At 33.1% G+C, this 22,929-nt stretch overlaps 1 protein-coding gene across 2 annotated transcripts; it reads right to left on the minus strand.

Moving 5' to 3' along the window:
- Window positions 1-358: 358 nt before the first annotated feature.
- Window positions 359-9,072, minus strand: LOC148613910 (uncharacterized). 2 transcript variants are annotated; one of them, XM_088587612.1, is made up of 2 exons: window positions 8,936-9,072; window positions 359-2,230 (listed from the first exon to the last, which is right to left on the minus strand). In XM_088587612.1, the coding sequence occupies exons 1-2, from the start codon at window positions 8,957-8,959 to the stop codon at window positions 404-406; spliced, it is 1,851 nt and encodes a 616-aa protein (XP_088443738.1). In that variant the 5' UTR covers window positions 8,960-9,072; the 3' UTR covers window positions 359-403. The 2 variants fall into 2 exon arrangements, with proteins under 2 accessions (XP_088443738.1, XP_088443737.1); XM_088587611.1 differs by having other exon boundaries at window positions 8,917-9,063.
- Window positions 9,073-22,929: the final 13,857 nt, after the last annotated feature.

Here is a 22,929-nt window from a genome sequence, read left to right on the forward strand (position 1 = left end):
ATATGGAATGTGCCTTTAACTAAAGCATATTGGAATTTAAATGTACATATGTACAGTGTAAGTGTTGACATCAGACAGACGGACAGCAGTATGCCATAAAATGTCCTGTCAAATTGACTGTCTTTAAAAAAAGGGTGTAAAAGAATCACTGTTTGAAGTACAATATCTTCCCAAAATACCAACGAAAGCTCTTGCCCCCTAAATGTGGAACTATGTATAACTTCATTATATGAATGACTTTTCTAGAAAAAAGTTATATATGAGATATTTAAAAGCACTGAAAATAATAATGAATGGGTCTTAGGAAAGTTAATCCCAAATTTCATGTTAAATTAATATAGGTGTAATAAAAAGTGCCTTCAAATCCCATACATTTTATTTTCTGAGATAGTTTTAAGCTGAATCACAATTGTATATCCCTCAAAACCTCAATTAGAGATCGCAAGTTCCCTTTAGTATGGTTCAATATGTTAGGATCTGCCAGGTTTATAACAGATACATTACTGAACATATATTTACCAGTTAAACTAAAGTTTAAAGTATCTTTCTTAATAATCATAACAACAACATGTACCATAAAGTCTAGAAACAATTCCTTGAAAACTGGCAAAGCTTTGCCCATTGTATTTCCACTATGAGTTGCTCCAGTTGTAACCTTCACAAGATATAAACTGGGTCTTTGAACTTTTTGTTTCTTTGAGGGAACTTGATCACTATCTTCATCTGATTCTAATGAAATCTTTGGTGAATACACAAAATAGTCGAACCCTATTAAGTTTTCAACTTCAGGATGTAATAAAAGGGGCTTTTCAGGGTTTACATCTATCAGAGCTTTCAGAAAATGAGCTGCCCTGTGTGTATTATTCATGTGTCCTTCATGGTTTTTATCCAAAGTCACATCTTTCAATAAGTCAAGTTCAGGTCTTATCACATCAAGACCTGAAAGCAGGCAAAGTTTAAGGCGGCTGGTTTGTTTGTATCTTGAACTGCCAACACAGGTCATTTCTGAGCACTTAGTTTCATCTGCCATTCCTGGAGCAATAAGCCATTTACATTTTTCTTGGAAGCTAACCAATAGTTTCTCTAAAGCTTTTCTAACATTACCATTCTGCAGATAAAACTGCAACACACTTTTTACAGTTATAAAAGATATAATTTTTGTACAATCAAGTTTGACTGGGAAGTTTTGTCTCCAAATTTCCCCCATCTGTGGCTCTAACCAACTTATTTTTGTGTATGGTGTACCTTTTTCAATCTCTAAATCAAGAAATCTGAAGTCTAAGTCATCTTCAGTTGCAATGCATCTTTCAGTTTTAAATATATTAAATGCTATAATCAAATCATTGAACTGTGAATCTGTGCAGATTATTTCTAATTTTTCTTCTAAGCAATTTAAAAGCAATCTGGTATGAAGGATAAATGGCTGATATTCATGAAGTTCTGGTAGATCTTCAAAAGCCATTATCTTTTTTGTAAATTCTTCAATTTCCGACTTCTGACTTCGGTAAATAGTCAAAGATAATTCATGTAGAGCTATCTGTTCAAGAAGCATGTTACTCATTATACCATGCAGAAGTCTTGGAGTTATCAAGAATCTGCCTTTCAACTCAGAATACACATCATGACCAAGTTTTTGTAGATTCTCTTCTCCTCTCAATGCCAGAGAACCGTTCCAGATTTTTACGAATTCCACGTCATCTAATGGTTTGTCATTTCCTGTATATAAAGAACGTTTACTTTTACAAGCTGTAAATCCTGTTTCAATCAAAATCAGCCTACACACTGGTAGTATCTCTTTAATTTTCTCAACAAAATGAGTATTAAGTAATGTTACATGATCAATAAGTACACAATCATATAGTCTGATGTTTTCAGCATAGGACTTCAATTTCTTGAAGTTTCTATCATTTTGCTCTAAGTACTTCAGATCTATATAATGCACTTCTTTATCACCTTCCTTCCGACATTTCAGGACATAATACAATGTAGACGATGATTTTCCAATTCCTTGGATACTGTCCAATCTTTCTATATTTCCATAATTATTTCTTGCGATGCATATTTTTTCTAAAAAGCTGTTATGAAAGGTAGTTTTGACAAAGCATAATTTCCTAGACACTCTAGCTAAATTCTCTGCAAAATACTCAAACAAAGGAGGAACTTTGTCTGTTTGAGCAACATTGAGAATATCTTCTTCAAAAACTTCTATGTTCTCTGAACTTTTTTCTCCCTAGAAAAGATAGAAAATAAAAATTTTTAATACACTGTATAAGAAAAAAAAATTAATACAATTAGGCTAGAGTCAATCTAACCATTTATATTTGTAGGTTCATGGGCTGAGACAGGAAAACACGACAAATATTACAGAGTAAAAAAATGCTGATTTTGGCCTTCTTCCACTTGAGCAAATTATATGCAACTTGTAATCATGTACTCGTAAACAATTAATAAAAGAAAATCCCGTGTTAAATTTTTTTTCTATCAATTTGTGGCAAAATTTTAGCAAATAAGTTCCAAGAAAAAGCTAGAAATATTCAAATAGACTTAAATATATACCTTAATGAACATCTACAAATGATGACCAACCTTCCTATAAAATTTCATAAAATTCCCTTGAGCGGTGAGTTGCGCTTACAAGGAATGTAGACAGACTAACGTAATGTTTTAAATGTAAAACGCTTGTTGGACTACATTTTTCATGAATATTTCTTGAAGTCATCCAACAGTAATTATATTGAATGAAAGCAAGCTAAAAAAACAGTACATAAACTGCACAGATTATATATAATCAGTATATAATCAATTCCAGCCTTCCTTTGTGGGTATGGCACCTCTGTGTTATAATTTCAAAATGATCCATTCGTAATTAAGGTACATGTATTACCTGGACATCATGAAAATGCTTGTTTTGGTCCTTTTTTAGCCCTAATTCCTAAAGATGTCAAGTCACAATCTTAAGTTAATCCAAGGCTTCTTTTTGTGGTATGGCACCTTGTGGTAAAGATTTATACACTTATACTCAAGTTATTTTCCAGAAATGAAGTGTCTAAGTGAAGACTAGAACAGCATGATACAATGTAGATGTACTGTTATACAATTGTGGTTCTGCTATTTTTTCATATGGTCATATAAAAACCCAGACATGATTTTTAGATTGCATTATAAAAATAGGAAAAGTTTGGGTTGCATTGTTCTTGGCCTAATGGCCATTGGTCATTGTGCCAAATACAGCATTCTTGCAATTTCCAAGCACCTGAAAAATGACTTTTGAGACTTTTTTCTTCTTTATTAGTACTATATATGTACAAGTAAGTTTCGAAGAAAAAAAAATACATGTATAAATTCATTTTTAGCTGAAATTGGAAAAAATACAACCATTTCTCAGCTGATTAAGTACTTCTCCAACTAAGAATCAGGCAAAATGTGTATAAGGTGTGGCACTTGAAGATAAAAAAAAAAAAGAGAGAAAATATTTCTGAACTTTTTCCTTATATAAGCAGTTAAAATATATCTACATCACCAATGCTTCAGGATAAATTCAAATAGCTTTTCAGTGGTTTCCTAGATGTATTTGAATACATGTATGTTTGAGGCAAAAAATACCAAATTGAGAAAAATGATGTGCCACTCATTGCCTGATTCTTACATAGAATGGTACTTAAACACTCAGAAAATTGAGTGTTGCCTTTTTGACTAATTCTACATCTCTATTTCCTGGTCTATTGTATTTTTTTTTCCCCCCAATGATTTTTTTTCTTTGTTCCAAGCCAAACATCCAAATAATCCCTTTCCATTGATTTTCCTGGTTATTTGCCGTTGTCATCTTGAACTTGTGGATTGTTATGGTGTATCCATCTGCACCATGAAAACTGATTTATTCAATGTGTCATAGTTTTCCTTTCCTCTTTCGATTACCGCAGACTTGACTTTTTATGAGCAACTTGGCGGGTCTTTCAGAAAAGCAGAGGATGCTTACCTTACCGGTGCACCTGGTCTATGCTCCCTGTTCTTAGTGGTGTCTGAGTTGCTCATTTGCTTTTGTTACTTTGTATGTATGATTTTAGTTACTTCATGTTCTTTGTCATGTACAATGTACATGTTGTTTGTCTGTTTTCCATGTCTGGTCTTTGTCCCTGAATTACATTCTTTTGATTACCACTATAACCTTGGTTCCCTTGATTGTTCTTTCTTGCCCAAAGGATGACCATCCACATGTAAAATTGTATATACCCATTTCCATCCAAATTAGTGTTCTACATTCCTTTGTGAACACTTACACTTTTCCCAGATCTCTTAATAATACAGGAGTTCATTTCCACAAAAATACTTGTGGAAAACTTGCAGAGATACACGTAACTCTTGAATTTTTTCATACTGGGTCAATGATCCATTCTTGTGATATGAAATGGGTGATTTAAAATATTACTTTGGGCCAATAAAATGAATAATGCATTAATTTCGTACAAAAAAATGGAACATAGACTCATGCCTCCCTATAATTTCGGGTCTTTTTTTTTGCATTTAAAGCCAATGGCCCATGACCCCTCCCAAAATGATCCTTGTGACAACCTTTTTCACAGGCCTAAAGGAGTACTAAATCTCCATTTATATATTCTGTAGCAGGTACAGGGGTACAAACTAATGGGACAGTTTCTTAATAGATCAAATCTAAACTTCTTAAAAGTGTTCTACACATTTCATACATTATACATGTTATATGAATGTTAAAACAGTAAGAAAAGGTTTCAAAACAAAGTAAACAGTATCACCCTAGATGATTTCAAACCAGACTTACTTTAAATCAACAAAAAACTGAAACTAATGTCAAAAATGTAAGTTTCTAAGCTTTTCAGGTACATTAGCAGTAAGTCAGCTGTATTTCTTTTTTATCTTTTATTTTAATCCCTTCAGTGTAAGCAGTATTCTAAAATTTCGTTTTTTATGAAATGTCACAAGGTATTAACATACATTTTGTACATGTACAAATGCACATTAGATGTAAGACTGTCAATGGAATGACAATATGACTTCTTTTTCAAATCAATAATGTTTTCTAGCAAAAAAAAAAAAGATTCAAAGCAGAAGAAAACCTAAAGTTGTGACCTAATAGACCCTAAGGCAAAGCAAAATTCATGATTTTGCCTGAAGTAAAGTACATGTATTGCATTTAATTGAGTCCATAGAACTTAATAATACATTGACAAATTTCTGCCTAAACCTTATTCATTGAGGAAGTTTTTGGTGATATGTTCTTCCTGGTGTATGACTTCTGAGAAGAAAAACTCAAAGATGTGCAATACTTTCCTCATTGAGCTAGATTTAATACCTACACTCCTAGCAGAAGTGCAATTTCAATGGAAAGTACACATATTTTCTTTTTCTTTTATTAAATTCCAGAACATAGAGAGAAAAGGGCAAAAACTTGTTTTTAAAATGAATTCCTGAAAATTAACATAAAAAACCTAGGACACACTAACAAGTAACATTTTTGGTACCCAAGTGGCCCCTCTATTAGTCACAAGATCACAATTATCTTTCAAATGTATTTCACTATACATATTTGTGAAGAGATTAAAAAATTCTACTACGGCAAACTGAATTAAACTTGTTTAGACAAAAGATACTTACAGGAAGGGCTTTATATTTAAGTACAATGTAGCTGTCTTGGTAAGACTCATGCAAAATCTGAAAAATGTGATACACCCCAAAAAAGGCCACATATTTTTTATTTGTGAAGTTGTTTTATGGGTCTATAATATGAAATGTGTAATTTTTCATTAAAATCTGTCTGCTCTCAGGAAATAATCAACATTGAAAATCCAATAGATTCTAATGTATTTGAGTATCATTTGCAGAGTTATCTTCCTTCATTTTTAAATCTGTAGTGCATTTTACATGTATATACATGTATTTTATATCTTCTAAGAACATGGGTTATATGAAAGTATAATTTTGGAGAGGACTACTTAAAAAAAATTCCATGGTAGTCCAGTGGGCTATCTAAATTTTGCTTTACTTTTCATAAGATCTAAGAACAGAACCATTACTGTCTGCTGACTATTCGCTTTACCTCTGAAGTAGTCTAACTGACCACCAAACAAGTATAGTTTGTGTCCAACTCTGAAATCCAATGCAAATTTTTTCCTATATTCTACCAATTAGCAAATAAATTGCCAGAAAAAGTACATTAAATAAATAAGGCACCCAGTATCAAAGTTGGAACTATATTAGTACATGTATACAATATACAACAAAAAACCTATGCAAAGGGAATTAATCGTGGTCTCTACGAGCTGCATTTACTGATACTGGAGAAATTTTAGGTTTAAACAGCCTTTTATTCCAGGCACTACTGGTTGAATGTTCATTTAGTATTATGTTTTTCGAGACACAAGGTAGCAAGTCCATGATGTGATTATTGTAAACAAGAGGCTCCCAGGAGCCTGAATCACTCACCTGGTTAAAGTTTGTCTTTCAAGGGCAATGAATTTAACAAGGAGTTGTCCAACAATTTTGGCTCAAGAAGACTTTGGTAGGACTATCATTTATAAGGATCATTTCAGCGATAGAAAGTTTCTTTCTACCTATTATAGTTTTTAATATATTGGCTGAAAACTGTAAAAAACCAAGTCATTTCTCATCTTTCAAGGGCAATAACTCTTACAAGGAGTCACCTGACAACTTTGCTCCCAGAAGACTTTGAAAGCCTTATAATAAGGGTCATTACAGCTATAGAAATAATTTTGCTAAACCTAACAGTTTTGGAAATACATGTGTATATGCAAAAAACTACTGTCTGACCCCTTTGTTGAATTTGTTTTATTTTTAGTAATGGCTACCATGTTTTTCAACAGATCAAAAATCCCCACATCAATTCTATGCAGGAAACCCCAAAGAACATTAATAATAAGTTTAGTTCCAACTGGTCAAGTAGTGACAGAGGAGGAGATTTTTGAAAGAGGTAACATTAAAAACAACCAAAAGAACATAAAAAAGGACAATAACTCCAACATGGCTTAACAGGATAAAATGAAAATTTGACCATAAATAGATCTCATCTTGCTGAACACTTTAACACCATGTTAGAATTTGGCTAAACCTAATGGTTTTGGAGATATATGCAAAAAACTCCTGTCTGACCCCTTTGTTCTATTTTTAGTGACAGCGGCCATGTTTTTCGACAGATCACAAATCCCCACAACAGTTCTATGCAGGATACCACAAGAAACATTCATACCAAGTTTGGTTCCAATTGGTCCAGTAGTGTTAGAGGAAAAGAGTTTTGAAAAATTGTTAACGACGACGACAAACGCCAAGTAATGGCAATAGCTCACATGGCCTCTGACCAGGTGAGCAAAAACTAAAATTGACTACACAACTTTTTTAAGAATCATTTTGCTCAAAATAGGGTCAGTGGGTTGTTAAACCATATCAAACAAAAATATTGGCCTTTCTGAACAAATATAGGTTTCATAAAATGTCAGTCTCTTAAAAAACTGCCACTAACATGTAGAGGCTGGCCAATATCAAGGAGGTGTTAAAAAGCCACCGAAAACAGTATCCTTTTGGATTATTTATTTTCTTGAATCCATTCCTTAGTCACAATAAATCAGTTAAAGAATTTAGAGAGAGTACATGTACATTGTACCTAATCTTTCAACTTGGTGACAAAAATAATCTGCTTAATCATATTTTTTCAATGAGAACAGTGTCAATGACTTCAAGATCTATGTATAGCAAGGTCAAGCTTCATGTGTGCATCTGGTTTAACTTGAGTAGAACCCGAAAGCAAATTCAAATAAGTTGCAGCTACATCTGTAGTCTGAGATTGCTCTGACGTTCAATGGCTGACTCGGCAGACAAGCTGGGTCCTTGGACATCAGAACTCATCCCATATCAAAAACACTCTGATTTAGTGCACTAACTTTGATGTGCGCTTTGAGACTTAAATTTACTACTTTATTAGCTCTTGAAAAAATAAGACTGGTCATGTTTTGAGAATAGAAATTTTGTGATCTGAACTTATGAAGTTTGCACAGAGAAAGATTGTTATGGCACATGATTCAGCCTGTCACATTTTAAATCATAATGCTGCCATTCCTGACGGCAGATATGAAATATATCTGTTCACACTTGTCCTTCTAATAACAGAAACTAAAATTAAAAAAAAACATTTTCAACACATAGGATATTTATATTTTCCACCAAAATTTAATTAATGTTTTATAAACATCTCGTAAACACTGTGCAGCAACTTTGGCTCCATAACTTCTCTGACTTTGGTCTGTGTCTGACCATATTGGAGTTGACTTGATTATGGATTGGATTAGTGTTCTGTAATTTTGTTGTTACCTTCATTATCTGACCAACATAAAACCTGTCTATATTTCAAGCACACAGGCTTGTTTCCACTATCAAATATGCAATCAAACTAGTTGTAAATAACAAGAACAGAAACTGTTCAGTAAATTTCATCTCGAACATGAGCACAGTTCGTGATGACATTAATTAATAATAGACATACATGTACATGATTTGCGGATAAGTTCGACAATATTTCCTTAACGATTCGGATGTTTCCTCCATCAGGATTTCATATGCTTTTGATGCAAACTGGATGTGTGGACAATTAGCCTGAAGAGACTCCTCGTCCATGAATGCGTGAATGTGGAGCCACTGCCCTTTAAATTTATACATGTCATGATATTTGAAAAAAAAAAACAACTTATGGACCTAAGGCTTTATTTGTTTGCGTTTTTAGCCAGAGTGTGCGTACACCCGTTTCAGACAGAACCTCTTACCCAAAGTACTACCCAAAGGACGAGACTTTTCACTTGTTGGATTTGGCGAGACTGTGTGAAACGAGATTACGGGGGACCTGTGAATGGGTGTTGGTCAAGTCAAATAATACTGTACCAACAGAGTTTGTGTTAACCTGTAATTGTGTGTTGCCTTCCATAATGCGGCAGGCCGTGGGTAGTTCGCAGATAAAGCACCCGTTCTTTCTCCCTTTTCAAATTCTGCGGTCTTCAGTAAACAAGGCAGGATAACTCGGTACATTACAAATTCGGTCTCACTAATTACCGACAAGAAGCGTCAAGAAGCGACAAGAAATTGATTGAGCGACATGAAGTTTGAATTAGCGACAAGAAAATAAAAAATACCGACAAGAGGAGAGAGACTATATATTAATTTATAAGGTTTAAAATTAAATTTTGAGAAACTAATATGAATCAATATATCATTTTAAATAACATTTTGAAGTAAAATAAAGAAATAAATTGATGAAAAGGGTGAAAAATAACGTAATTTGCAAAGATTTGAGTTTAAAAATGCTACGTTTTTATCAAAAGATTCAGATATATGTAATCTATTTCTTTGATGTTATATGCTATTTTTATTTTAAAAAAAAATATGTATTTGAAATCATTCTCATAGAATGCAGATATGTCATGATTCTAGATCATTCTAAATTCCGATAGATTTGTATATTTACGCATATCAGCCAATCGGATTAATTAAGTTATGACATTCATTCACGAGCCAGTCAACAAGGTGTTAATCACCGACTTATGGTGACACGTGGGCTTTCCCCGGCACATGAGTCGTTAAATTGTTAATTGAGGTAGTTATGATATTAATTACCTAAAAGAAGCCAGTCACCCTTTGATCTCACAAAGTTTTGGTAGCTAGAATTGTTATTGTAACCCTTCAGAACCAAACACACAGATTATTTTGATGTAAAAATTAAAAATAATATTGGCCGTAATAATTTTTTTTTAGCATCATAACTAAGTAAAGTAAAAACACTGTTGATGATTCCAAGCGTGGTTGTTTTGTTAGTCATATACGTTCAAAGGGTTATTAGTACAGAACTTGTTTTTCTACCAAGCCAAAACTAAACTCATCTTATACATGCATTCAATACACCCAAGCTGATGAAGCCACACTTTTTACTCATCTTTAACATAAATACCAAAGCAGTCACTCTGGTTCTTGTAAAAGTACGACACGACTCGGTGGGTTTGTAAGAATCTTTGCTACGTATTTGCATACCGTTTCGCTTTGTTACGGTTACATTAATACAATCGGTGTTAATAAACAGATACCCTCAGGAGAAAGGCTTCCCCTTGGGCAAGGAAATAAAAACTATGTGAGATTAATACCATCGTTGTTAGTGGAAACCCTTAGGAACAGGGTTCCCCTTCGACAAGGGAGTGAAGTTGTATATACCATCGGTATTACAAACCCTATGGTACCGGGTTTTCCCTTTAGCAAGGGAATCAGAATAGCAAAGTTTCCTTGTGGAGACTGTGGCAAAAATTGCATAAACCTTTGTGTTTACTGTGAATCATGTGAATCATGGTTTCACAATAATGTTAAAAAATAAAGCAAGACCAGTTCACTGTCTTAACGCAATGCAGAGGTATAGACTTCGTCTGTACGAACTGTTGTCACACAAATGACACCTTTGATTTCGACCTCTCTCTAACGCGGTTAGAGAAATATGCACGTAGAAATTTGCTTACGGAAGCAGTGCAAGTTGAAAAGGTTTTATTGCGGGGCAAAGCTCTGACAGGCATTATAAATGAGACTGACTTAACTTATTCAGCTCAATCTGCTTTGGTTTGTTTGTTTGTTGGTGTTTGACGTCTGAGCAGCAATATTTCAGCTATATTCAGACGATGAACATGAAATTGATGATAAAATGAACATGAAATGATGATGAAATAAATAAGGGATGGGACACAAGGACAATGGGGTCGACAAATTTTGATTGCCACTGGAAATAGGGAGAGGTGGGTAGGGTCGGGCAATTTAGCCTCCTGTGGCGGAGCCCTATGGTTCCTACTCCGGGAGAATACCACAGTAGGGTTCTGTAACGTGCGAGGAACGTAACATCTTTCCCAACACGGTGCACCACTATGGTTTGCGGTCAGGTTTTCCGTATTATAGCCTGACAACCCCAGCATGTAACACGCCAGGGGTATCCCATTCTACCACCTGGGGCACACATCCCAGTTGCTCTGTGGGCAGAGCGCCCTAGTCCCCGGCTAGGGTTCTGAGCACTATTTAGTCGCCTTTTACAAGAAGCTTAGCACTGCTGCAGGTCTATTCTTTTGACACCCAGACCTGCACGGGGCTCAATCTGCTTTGGTAGAAGACAATGTATCTAAACAGATACTGTATGAGCACAAAATGTCTTTTATTGACAGAAAACCTATAAATGTCTCTAGCAATGGCAACTGTCTCTAATGCACTGTTGGTTGATATTACGGGCATACAATGCAAACCTAGCAAGTCGGCTCAGGGTTCTACTTGCATTGAACTTGTAACCAATAAAGCAAATCATGACACTCATAAATATGATCGTATAAGACTTGTATTTAATACATATGATCAGGCATGCAAAAGAGCTGCCACAAACAAAAGCTGGTCATCTGCCTGGCCCATCGTAGGGGCAGCAGCAGTTATTGGCTGTCCGATTCAGTCTGTCTATCCACCTAGAAATGGGTTCATGGATAAGTTAGTTGGTATCCTTAATGTTACCTTTGATCCACTAATGGTAAAAGCAAAGGAACCTTTGGTTCTAATGTGGATTGGGGCTTCCTTCGGGTTCGGCAAGGCATGGACACATAACCATTTTATACCATTGGTAAAAATACGTGCTGATACATCTATCATAAGCATATCACACGTAACAGCGTTTCTTTACGCACATTGCTTCTATGCTGGAGTCCACAATATCTCTTCATTTTAAACTAAACAAAAATAAATTAAAAAAACAAAAAAAAACAAAAAAAAAACAAAAAAAACAACAATCATTTTGGAACGTTGGTTAACTTTAATCACGGCCGGCAAATTCATATCAACTATGCATGTACAAAAAGTTTTTTTTAATATAATTTCTTACAATCTTCTGCATTCTCCTTTTGCCAGTATTTTTTTTCAGTTTCTTGTCGCTAATTCAAGTTTCTTGTCGCTTATTGTTGGTAATTAGTGAGACCCGACAAATTCAGTACAATGCAAACTCGGTACATTACTAATTCGGCCTATATATGAATTATACGCCGCGTTTGTTAACAATGAAATGAGCATCATAAAGGGTAGATAAAATATAAAAAATAATGTAACTTAAAAAAGAAAATCGCAATATATGATCATTTTCGTCTTTCTTCACCAGGGTAGCAGGAAAAAAATATACACTTTTTTTCATAAATTTCCTTTATTTGTGGCAGTCATAAACTTTTAACCTGTTATTAAACAGGCCTATGTTGCAATATACATCATCTGTTTGTTAAAGAAAGACACTGGGACAATTTCAATAGCAACGTTTTTCGAGAGACTTCTAAAAATCATGCAAGTTTACCGGTGTAAAATGATTAAGACTCAACAATTAGGAATGCTAAGATCGCTATAGTGATCAAGGGAATCAAATAAGACTGGAACAGGGAAAACAGACACACACAACAAAGAACATGAAATAAACCAAACAAAACGAACAAACATGGAGTGTATATTAAAAGGTCTCTGGAACATTAAATATATTTAAATTGTAGAAATATGACCCTTTGAAATAGCACAGCTAAGAAATGACAACCCATTCTCATAGGAAAGTAGAAAATTTATGACCCAATCATGTATTTCAACTATACAAAAAACGGACCCATTCCAGCGACACGTCTGTATATACTGGTATATAGGAATTAAGTGACCCCGTGATAATATCTGCTTCTGGACGTATATTGATATTCATTCACCGATAACATGATTTGATATTTACGATGATATTAGATTGTCATATAATTTAGAGTAAATAATTGAAATGTTGAAAATACATATCATACAATTATGAAGGAACCAGCTTTGCATGACGAGTTAAGGGGGTAGAGTAGTACGAATTTTCATTACAATATAGATAAGCTTATGTATGACTTCTTCTAGTAGTATTGTAACCTATCTACATTACAGTTACCATTAAAAAGAAAATGGTCACAAATCAACATTTCACTTTCTGAAATAAAATAAAAGAATAATACTGCAATTTTTACCAAAAATCACCATTTTTGTTAAAATTTGTACTAAAAGAATCTTTCAACCATTTGCTATTTTCGACACTTGGAAGGCTTGTCTTGCCTTCAAATGCGGCAACTTATGTCATGCTAACAAAGGTAGCAGATATCTTTCACGTAGCTTACTGTTGAAATGTTAATTCTAATAAGTTCAGATAGATAGAGCAGATATATCCTCAAGTGGCTAACTACTGACATTTGCTTTTATTAATGTTAATTCTGTGTGTCATTACAATATAATGATAAAATTGGATAATGTCAGTAATGACTGAACTTTAGGTTAACAGTACAATAACTCTCATTGTCATATTGTAAACGTGGCGTAGGTAAACATTGCTTATTTTTCTAATTATTGGAAATATGCGAATTATTTCACACTAATTAGTGGTCAATTTAAAAATGATATATTTGTACGAGGATGGTCGGTTAATGAACATATAAGTAACATAGTCATATTTTTGTTGTTTCAATTACAGCATAAATAGTTTTTATATAATCAAATTGCAAAATGGTGGCTAATTTCATTCTACAGTTACTCTTTTCTGAAGCAAGTTTTAAGGGTAATTTTGGTTTGGTTTTCTAAAAATGAAACTGTAAGTACGTTAAGTTTAAATTTTATCTTATTAAAGCATTATTAACACACACACACACACACACTTTATAGATCATTATAGGAAGCGGAAATGGGAAATTCCTCTCCTTCCGCAATACCGAAGTGCAACTCCTTATTTAGTGGATTAATTGATCGAGTTTGCTTTATAAAGTGCTCTTCGTCTATTGTCTTTTTTTGTTTGTATTCGACAATATTTTTTTATGGACTCTCCTCGAATATGATTGGGTTATTGCATTTATATTTGTGAATATTGAGCGGTTAGTATATGCAAGTGCAATGATATACTCTGCGATAATATTCGCCAAAATAAATAATAAATGAACTCTTTGATGATATTGCAGACATCATTTTGTATTTTACTAATTTATCAAATGTTGAATACTGAACACCAGCAAAAGCTTCATATTTGAACTAGTCATATACCCAGCTAGCACAAACACGTAATAAAAATGTTTTAGAAACGTTTCCTTAAAAAGACTGAAAACATTTTTTTAGAAACGTTTTTAAAACGTATGGTTGCAGAAAAGTTATAATAACGTTTTCAATAACCATTCACTATAATTTGACTGATAACATTTTTTAGAAATGTTTTTAAAACGTAAAAATGTATGGTTGCAGAAGTGTTATATTAACGTTTTCAACAACCAATCACTTTAATGTTATTATAATGTTTTTCAATAATATTCTTTCAAAACAATCTAAATTATGAATATTTTAATTCAAAAATCGCATACACATACAACAGGGTTAACATGAGATGAAAAATTTGTAGAGTTCTCTGTATTTTGTAGATGTAGCAACAAACTAAACGAAATTTCAAAGTTAGTTTTTTTCCAGTTCACTTACTCAGCTTCAGGCATCTCAAGCAGCAGCCATTTCCGTTCTTTGGTTTCTGACAAAAAGATGTACATGATTAATGGTAGTTACTATATACATACGTACAGTAGTTATAATCAAAACTAAAGGAAAAAATATACATACTATCAATTACATATTACTTGATTTTTTTTGCAACAGGTGTATGTGTCAATCATGAAAATACTATTGTCTGCTAGATTAAAACATGCTGTTTTGTATCAACATTTTATTTGCACTTTGAAAAACCATGAATTAAGTTTTTAAGCTGAAATTGTGGTGAGCAGAGCTATGTACACCTTTAAAATGAATGTCCTCTTCCAACAGGAAGTGGATATCCATGAAACCAAACTTTATACATGTGGTATATAATTAAAACTTTATTGAAGTTCAGCAAAAACAGAGGTGGATACAAGAGGGGCCCAGGGTCCCCCTCATATTTGAAAAAAAAAGATTTTATAGAAAATTAATGGAACTACCAAATGATACTACCAATAGTGAGCCCCTCAAAGGCCATATTTCCCCACCTTTCCGGAGTTTCTGGATCTGTTACTGATTTACGTAAAACAGTGATTGCATATTGCGGTCAAATGAATGAACATATACACTAAAAGACTAACAAATGCCATACCACTTGTCATGGTCCAATCAGATTCTCATCACTTTACAAAATATAAAACTTACATTGAAAAAAAAAAAACGATAATCATCTTGGTTTATTGGGAACATTAAATCATTAGGTATGATCTTCTTTTGTAATCCTTATTCCCTGCTAAAGACAGAAATCATGTGTATTTCTTATAGTAAAATAATTCAAAAATGATAAGTAAGATATAATAAATACTGTGTGAACTTTATTAACTCCATCCAAACCCCGGAGAGGGTAAAAGTCTACAATAAAAAAAGTATTTTTACAAACATAAATATGCAAAATATTATAATATTCAAAACTATCAGAACATGTTCAATATTATGAACCAAATTTTGACAATATGTGAAGTGTAAATGTTCAAAGTTTCTGTAAACTTGGCTTTCCATACTTACAGGACATGAAGTAATGTTATGGATTCCAAAAATAACTTGCAAAGTTTCAAAATAAATGTCCTGGTCAAATTCAATGCAAAATATTAGCCTAAGTACTCATAAAAACATAATCAAAATATTCATTAAACTATCATGACGATGAAAAATGGTTTAAACATACATCTATAACACAAAACTGTTGGAAAATACACACTTCAAAATGATTGTAATCTGTTGACAACAAACGTCTATATTCATTCAGAAGATAGTTGTTCTCTTTGATACATACCTTAAAAGTACCAAGTTTGGTCAGGAATTAACGTAAAGTTTAAACGTTAACATTGGCAAAACTAGTGACATGCTAATATCTAGGACGTTCGTTGTGACGCTCAAAATACACCTATTTATACAATTCGGCAATATAAACATATTAATCAATTCACTGAGACACTTATCTATCATAAGAAAATAATCAAAAGTTAAAAACGTACTCCGTGCGGGGTCAACACCTAATTGTTTGATATAAATTTTGACATGTAAACTTTGTCATTATGTTCCGGACATGCAATTGAATCAATATTATATAAAACCGGAAACGGAGAAACATGTAAATTTTTCGGAGCAGTACAAATTTTCGGGGCATTACAAAAACAAAGTGAAAACAAAATCAGAAATCACTTGAGTGTTTGGCTTCACAGCGTGATGTTGTCAGATGACAGTTGACAGATCCAGTTGTTTTAAAGGGAATAGAAACCCTTTTCAACATGTGGGGTATATTGATAGTCTTTACATAATACAAGAAGAATCTGAAATTCATTTTCCTACATTGTACTAAATTACTTAATTAGAGAGGATAATTACTCTAAATCTATGGTTACAGAGGGGCAACCATCTTTGCTATAAGATAATCTCCCTTACTGCCAAATTACCAGATAGCAGCGCTAATTATGATTTAAATGTGGGATTTTATCTGATGGCACGGGACCACAATTAATTTTCAAGTTCATTTCAATATACACATTTGAGCAGATAAAAAAAAATCCACCGGCGCAAATTGAATAAAACTTCTCTGGCCTAAAGATATATACAAGCAGGATTTTATATATAAATTGTAGAAAATTTTGCCATCATTTTCTGAAATTAATACATATGACCCGGAGATGGGGTAAACATGACAAATGAACTGAGTTAAAAGTCCTAAATTTTAACCTTCTCCCACTGAACCAAATCACAACTTTTAGTCAGAATTGATTAATGAAAAAAATCCCATGTAATTTTAACCAATTTTCTACCAATTAGAGGCAAAACTTCGGCAAATAAGTTTCCAGTAAAAATATGAAAAAATATACAAAATATGAAAAGTATACAACGAAAACCAAGGGGAATCAATTGTGTTCTCGTACCTGATGTAGTATTAAGCAAACAAACCTAAAACTGTGAAGATTGTATTAAAGTTTGTCACAAGTAGAAAATCATGAAAGTGGTTTTGAAAATTTATTTTACTTGTGAGTGAAGTTTACATTTCTGTTAAATGGAATATACACAAGATAATAATGGAACAATAAGGACATATTTTGAAAAGATTTTGAAAGACTTTTTTTAAAAAAAAATCAAAAAAGTTAACATTCTCGAATTTGAAATTTTATGCAATGCAAACAAAGGGAAAATTAATCTCTTTTATTATTTATCTTCTTTTTTTCTCATTTTGGTTTTTGTTATAAGCATACTATAAAAGTGTAACATCATTTACATATATTTTTTGTCTGATGACCTGCTGTGCTGCCTCAAATTATGATATTGAATTTTAAAAAATCGTTTTTAATTCTCAGTTTTATTTTTTTTACACCTAATGTTGATTAAAAAAAACAATTTCAATTTTTGATATTATTTATTATACAATTGTTTTGAATTTTATTTTCTACTTCACATACATTTTGTGTTTTGTGAGACCACATAATAAAGTGCTACTTGATCAGATTAGTGTCACAGATACGTCATAATCATGATGCATGCTGGGAAAAAATGTCAGCCTTCTGTGTTAGTGTTTGTCAGTTAATTAAGGTTAATTAGTGAGGCTTTCAAATTAAAGAAACTCATCAAATTAGAGTAGAACTCTTTTTGGGTTCCTACTCCCTTTAAAACGTCTTCAAAATAGTGTGTGCTCCTTGCACACATGTGTAGGATAATACGTACACTGATAAAGATTTGCTCTAACCTATTTCAATAGCAGCATGTGGCACACCACTTACACTATTATCTGATCATTTCTATGGAGATGCCATCATCTGTATATCAGTGGGATGAATTAATTGTAAATCAAATATGCATGACAAATTAAGAAGACTAGCATTATATGTTCATGTATAATGCATGTGTATAATACATGTATCCTTGTTCGGTCATTAAAAAAAATAAATAATGATGTAATTATATATAGCCTCTATTTTCTTATATTGCTAGATTATCAGAATTTTAATTTCATGGCCTAATTATTTTTTTATTCTATATTTGATATTTATGAGAAAATTGTTTTTTTTAATATGTAATTTTAAATAGTTTAGAAACATTTTCTAAATTCGTTTTAAAACGCTTTTAAAAATAATATATTAAAATGTTTTTTCTTCCATGTCTACAAATATTTATTGAACATTTCCTAAATGTTTTTAACCTGTTTCAAAGGAATGTAATGAATAAATTATAACAAATATTTTTTCCTAACATATAAGAATTATTTTATAACATATCCAAATAATGTTTAAAAAATAGATTCAAAAGCATTACAGTGACATGTTATTTAAACATTTTAAAAACATTTCAATAAACAGTTCTGAAAGCCTTTTTCAAACTTAAACGGTAAAATGTTTCAAAAACGTTATCAAAACATTTTGAAAAAAATAAAAATATTTTAAAAACGATTTTAAAATGTCCGTTGAATATGTTATAGCAAACTACCAAAAACGCTAAATAAAATATTTCAATCAATCAATATATTTAACTTCATCCTCTTACAGAGTAATCAAGGGAACCAAGGCTACAGCGGTAATCAAAAGAATGCAATCCAGGGACAAAGACCAGACATGGAAAACAGATACACACAACAAAGAACACAAAGCAACCAAAACCACACATACAAAGTAACAAAAGTAAATGAGCAACTCGGACTCCACTAAAAACTGGGAGCATGGACCAGGTGCACCGGTAGGGTAAGCGTCCTCTGCTTTTCTAGAAACACCCGCCGAGTTGCTCATAAAAAGTCAAATCCGGGGTAGACAAACGAGGAAAGGAAAACTATGACCCGTTGAATAAATCAGTTTTCATGGTGCTTATGGATACACCATAACGATCCACGAGTTCATGATGACGACCATAAATCTTCTGTAGTGATGACTTCAATCTTGTAGCAACATAACCCTGTTCCAGAAGCATATTTGTTAGAGTTCTAGCGCGATACAAAAAGTCTGCGTAGTTTCGGCAAGCTCTGGCATAACGTATGAGTTGTGATATGAACACTCCATACGCAGGAGCCGAAGGGATGTTGCCACAGATGAAAGGAAAGTTGACAATTCTGAATGAAAAGTCATCACGTTTGTCGTAAAGTTTGGTCAATAGTTTTCCTTTACCATCAATTTCTAAGTGTAGGTCAAGATATGAGGCTGACTTCACAGTGTCTGTAGTATCTTTTATCTCAAGTTCTTTTGTGTAGATGCGATGTATCAAATCCCCGAAATTAGGATTGTTTAAAGATAACACGTCATCTATATAGCGGAAACTGAGATTGAAGGATCTAGCCAAACAATATTCTTTCTTTCTGATCAGATCAGCTATAAAGTCAGCCTCATAAGAGTGAAGGAATAGGTCAGCTAGTAAAGGAGCACAATTTGTTCCCATTGGAATGCCGTACATTTGTTGAAAAACACGTCCACCACACTGGACAAATATGTTGTCGATTAAAAATTCCAGCATTTTTTAAACATCTTCCTCTGTATATTTGGAAGATGATTTGGAATTATTTCTTACAAAGTATGAGGAATCTCTACCAAGAACTATATATTTGTATCTAGGTGTACCATCTTTTTTGGAAAAACAACGATGTATAATGTTTTTAAGTCGGGATTTTAACTGAGTATGGGGAATAGAAGTATACAGTGTTGAAAAATCATAGGTTTTAATGCTATTATATTCAGATAATAGTCTTGAACTGATTGTCTCCAAAAGATCTTTTGAATTTTTCAGGATCCACATTGAATTAATACCACTACGGGAGTAACAAGTGTTGTGGTAGGACTGTAGACTCTCTTTGACAGTTGTGAGTATAGACGTTAAAAGTTTTGAAAGAGGTTTGGTGGTACATTTTGCAGATCCAGCTATGAAACGTTGTTTGTATGGATTCTTGTGAAGTTTAGGAATCCAGTTCATAGACGGTAAATCACAATCATCGTCCTTGGTAGAGAGACCAAAAGAGGATAGCACAGATTTATGGTTTTCCACAATCTCTTCTTTGGAAAGAGTGGTAGCAGTGTAGGTCTTATCACTGCTATTATTTTCTACGTCTACCTCTGATAATAAACATTGGATATAAAACGTTTTGCAGACAAAAACAATGTTGTTTTGGGCTTTGTCTGCTGGTACGACAACATATTTGTCATGAATAGTAGACAATGTCTTTGCTACATCGGGGTCTTTGAAAACTGATGTAGCCTTGGCACTCATTGACCTACTTAAAACTTTCATTCGTTTCAAAATTAAAGACCTCACTGCCTTCAACCACTCTGACAGAGAATCAATGTCTTCTTGTTCTCGTTTTATCCATTTTCTTGCATAGTCTTCGACGGCATCCATAAGAACTTTAAAGTTATAATTCCAATTTATGGAGCGTGGTTCACGGTACTTGGGACCTTTAGAAAGGATATTACGCAGAGATTCGTTTTCGATAATGGCTAATTCTCCCGTAACGACGTGACCAGAAGGACCATATTTGAATGGAGAGGTTTTGCAAGAACAGTCAGGTGGTTTAGCCTTGAAGTCCTCAATCTCGAGGTTCTGCAATACACCGGCCTTATATTGTAAACGTTAATATAATCTCAGTTTCCGTATAAATGAATACATTATGAAAAGATGTTGTATCTTTAAGGATTAAGTTTCAAGACTTTGGTATGCAAGGTAATGCTGAAGTTGTATTAGAAGGCGGAACAGATCTCAGATATTTTTCTCAGTGGGCCATATACTGGGTTAAAAATAAGTTTTACTGGGTTGATGTGCTGAAGAATCATACCCTCCATGTGATGGACCAGCAGATTAAGAAAGACTTTGGGAGCTCTAAATGTATGGGACTCTTGTATGAGATGCATTTACGTTAACCCTTTTGACAAGTAAGTATACTCAGAAGACCCCCTTCATACCTTTGTAAGAGTAGACAAAGGCTCTTAAGTCTTTTGTTTTGAAACGTATGAAAATTCTAAGTAGGTCAATGATTGTGAATGCAAAATCATCTTTCAAAGATCCCGATGTAACAAAAACATTGTCTACTATACATGACAGTTATGATGCCGTTTCGGCAGACAAAGCCCAAAACAACATTTTTTATGTCTGCAAAACGTATTATATCAAATGTTTATTATCAGAGGTAGACGTAGAAACTAATGGCAGTAATAAGGCATATACTACAACTGCACTCTCCAAAGAGGAGATAGTGGAAAAACCATAAATCTGTGCTATCCTCTTTTGGTCTCTCTACCAAAGACGATCACTGATCTACCGTCTATGTACTGAATTCCTAAACACCACAAGAATCCATAGAAATAACACTTTAGAGCTGGATCTGGAAAATGTACCACCAAACCTCTTTTCACTTCTATACTAACTACTGTCATAGACGATCTCCAGAGGACACATGCCCTACCGGTGCACCTGGTCCATGCTCAAAGTTTATAGTGGAGTCCAAATTGCTCATTTACTTTAGTTATTTTGTATGTATTAGTATTTGTTTGTATGTTCTTTGTTGTGTTTGTCTGTTTTCTATGTCTGGTCTTGTCAGTGGATTACTTTCTTTTCATTTCCTCCAGAATCTTGGTTCCCTTGATCACTCTTTAAAAACTTGCATACATTTAAGGATTGTTTTCAATTATTTGTTAGATTATTTGTTATAAAGGACTTTCGACTGATTTTTGATGAAGAAACTGCAAGATTTCAATACATAGTACGACTTATTTTACAATGATGATAAGAAACTACAGCGAATTAAAAAAAAGTTAAACATGTTTCTTCTAAGGGAAAATCGCTTGAATATAGCTGTAATATTGATGCTCGGGCGTTAAATCCAATCAATTAATCAATCAATCAATCTGAAGGAAAAAACTTAAAACTGCACACGTTATAGAATTTATCAGAGAAATTAACAAACAAATAAACAAAAATCAAATCATAAGGATGTTGACACACATACATTATAGACGCTATTAATGAAAAGACATTGTTAATATCCTATAATTGCACCTGCTTCATTTTATTTCTTTTGACAGATACATTTATTATTTTGCTGAAATAAGTATAGACAGAATTAAATTAGATGAAACTAATAGACAAACTGTTTATCAGACAGTTATCGGCTTTGAGAAACTTGAACCCTACATGGAATTAGATATGCTAAAAATGTAAATATAAAACAGTGTGAGTTTGATGCAAAGATGAGTTATGATTTTAAATCCGGTTTATATTTTGTATTTATTTATACATTTCTGAACGAGAGCGATTGATCAATTGAACAGACCCTGTCTTTTACTAGTAGTTTAAACTTCACATTCTCAACTGTCTTGAACAAACTCTTTAATGTGATAAAACTGAAACAACAGAATTAGCGATGCACTTTTCTAAATCATTAGTCAATGAGATTAGAACAAGTTCATAAACACTTCCTTAATCAACCCAGAAAACGGTAAGCACGTTTTAAATACATTGTAGAGTTTGGTTACGTATATGTTTTTTAATGACGATGTAAATATTTTAGATTATGAGAATAAAGCCATTTACTACTATGAACTATCTTCTAACGCAATTTATTTGGAGCGAATGAACATGAAGTGCTCAGTCTGGATGGCGAAGATATATCTATGTTAAACTTTTGAAGATATCGGAGGTAAGCCAAATAATCGCAAATGAGGTAAATCTACGATGAAAACCTAAAACGGCGCTCTGATTTTACTTTACTTAAGGAGGTAGACCTAAGGAAAGAGTAATCAAGGGAACCAAGGTTATAGCGGTAATCAAAAGAATGTAATCCATGGACAGTGACGCAACTCTAACAAATCATTGGAACGTTTGTATTCAGCATTTTACATCAATCTTATGTAAGAATTAAAGTTACTTGGA

The sequence above is a fragment of the Perna viridis genome, chromosome 6 (assembly GCF_037379345.1).
Source record: "Perna viridis isolate PV_CMFRI_1.1 ecotype Kerala chromosome 6, ASM3737934v1, whole genome shotgun sequence".
NCBI lineage: Eukaryota > Metazoa > Mollusca > Bivalvia > Mytilida > Mytilidae > Perna > Perna viridis.

Excerpts from the sequence above, each read along its gene's own strand:
- LOC148613910 (XM_088587611.1), bottom strand. The coding sequence starts at position 9,060 with ATGTACCGAGTTATCCTGCCTTGTTTACTGAAGACCGCAGAATTTGAA. Across the intron at positions 2,231-8,916 it reads GGTTAACACAAACTCTGTTG|GGAGAAAAAAGTTCAGAGAA; the intron begins GTACAGTATTAT and ends TATCTTTTCTAG.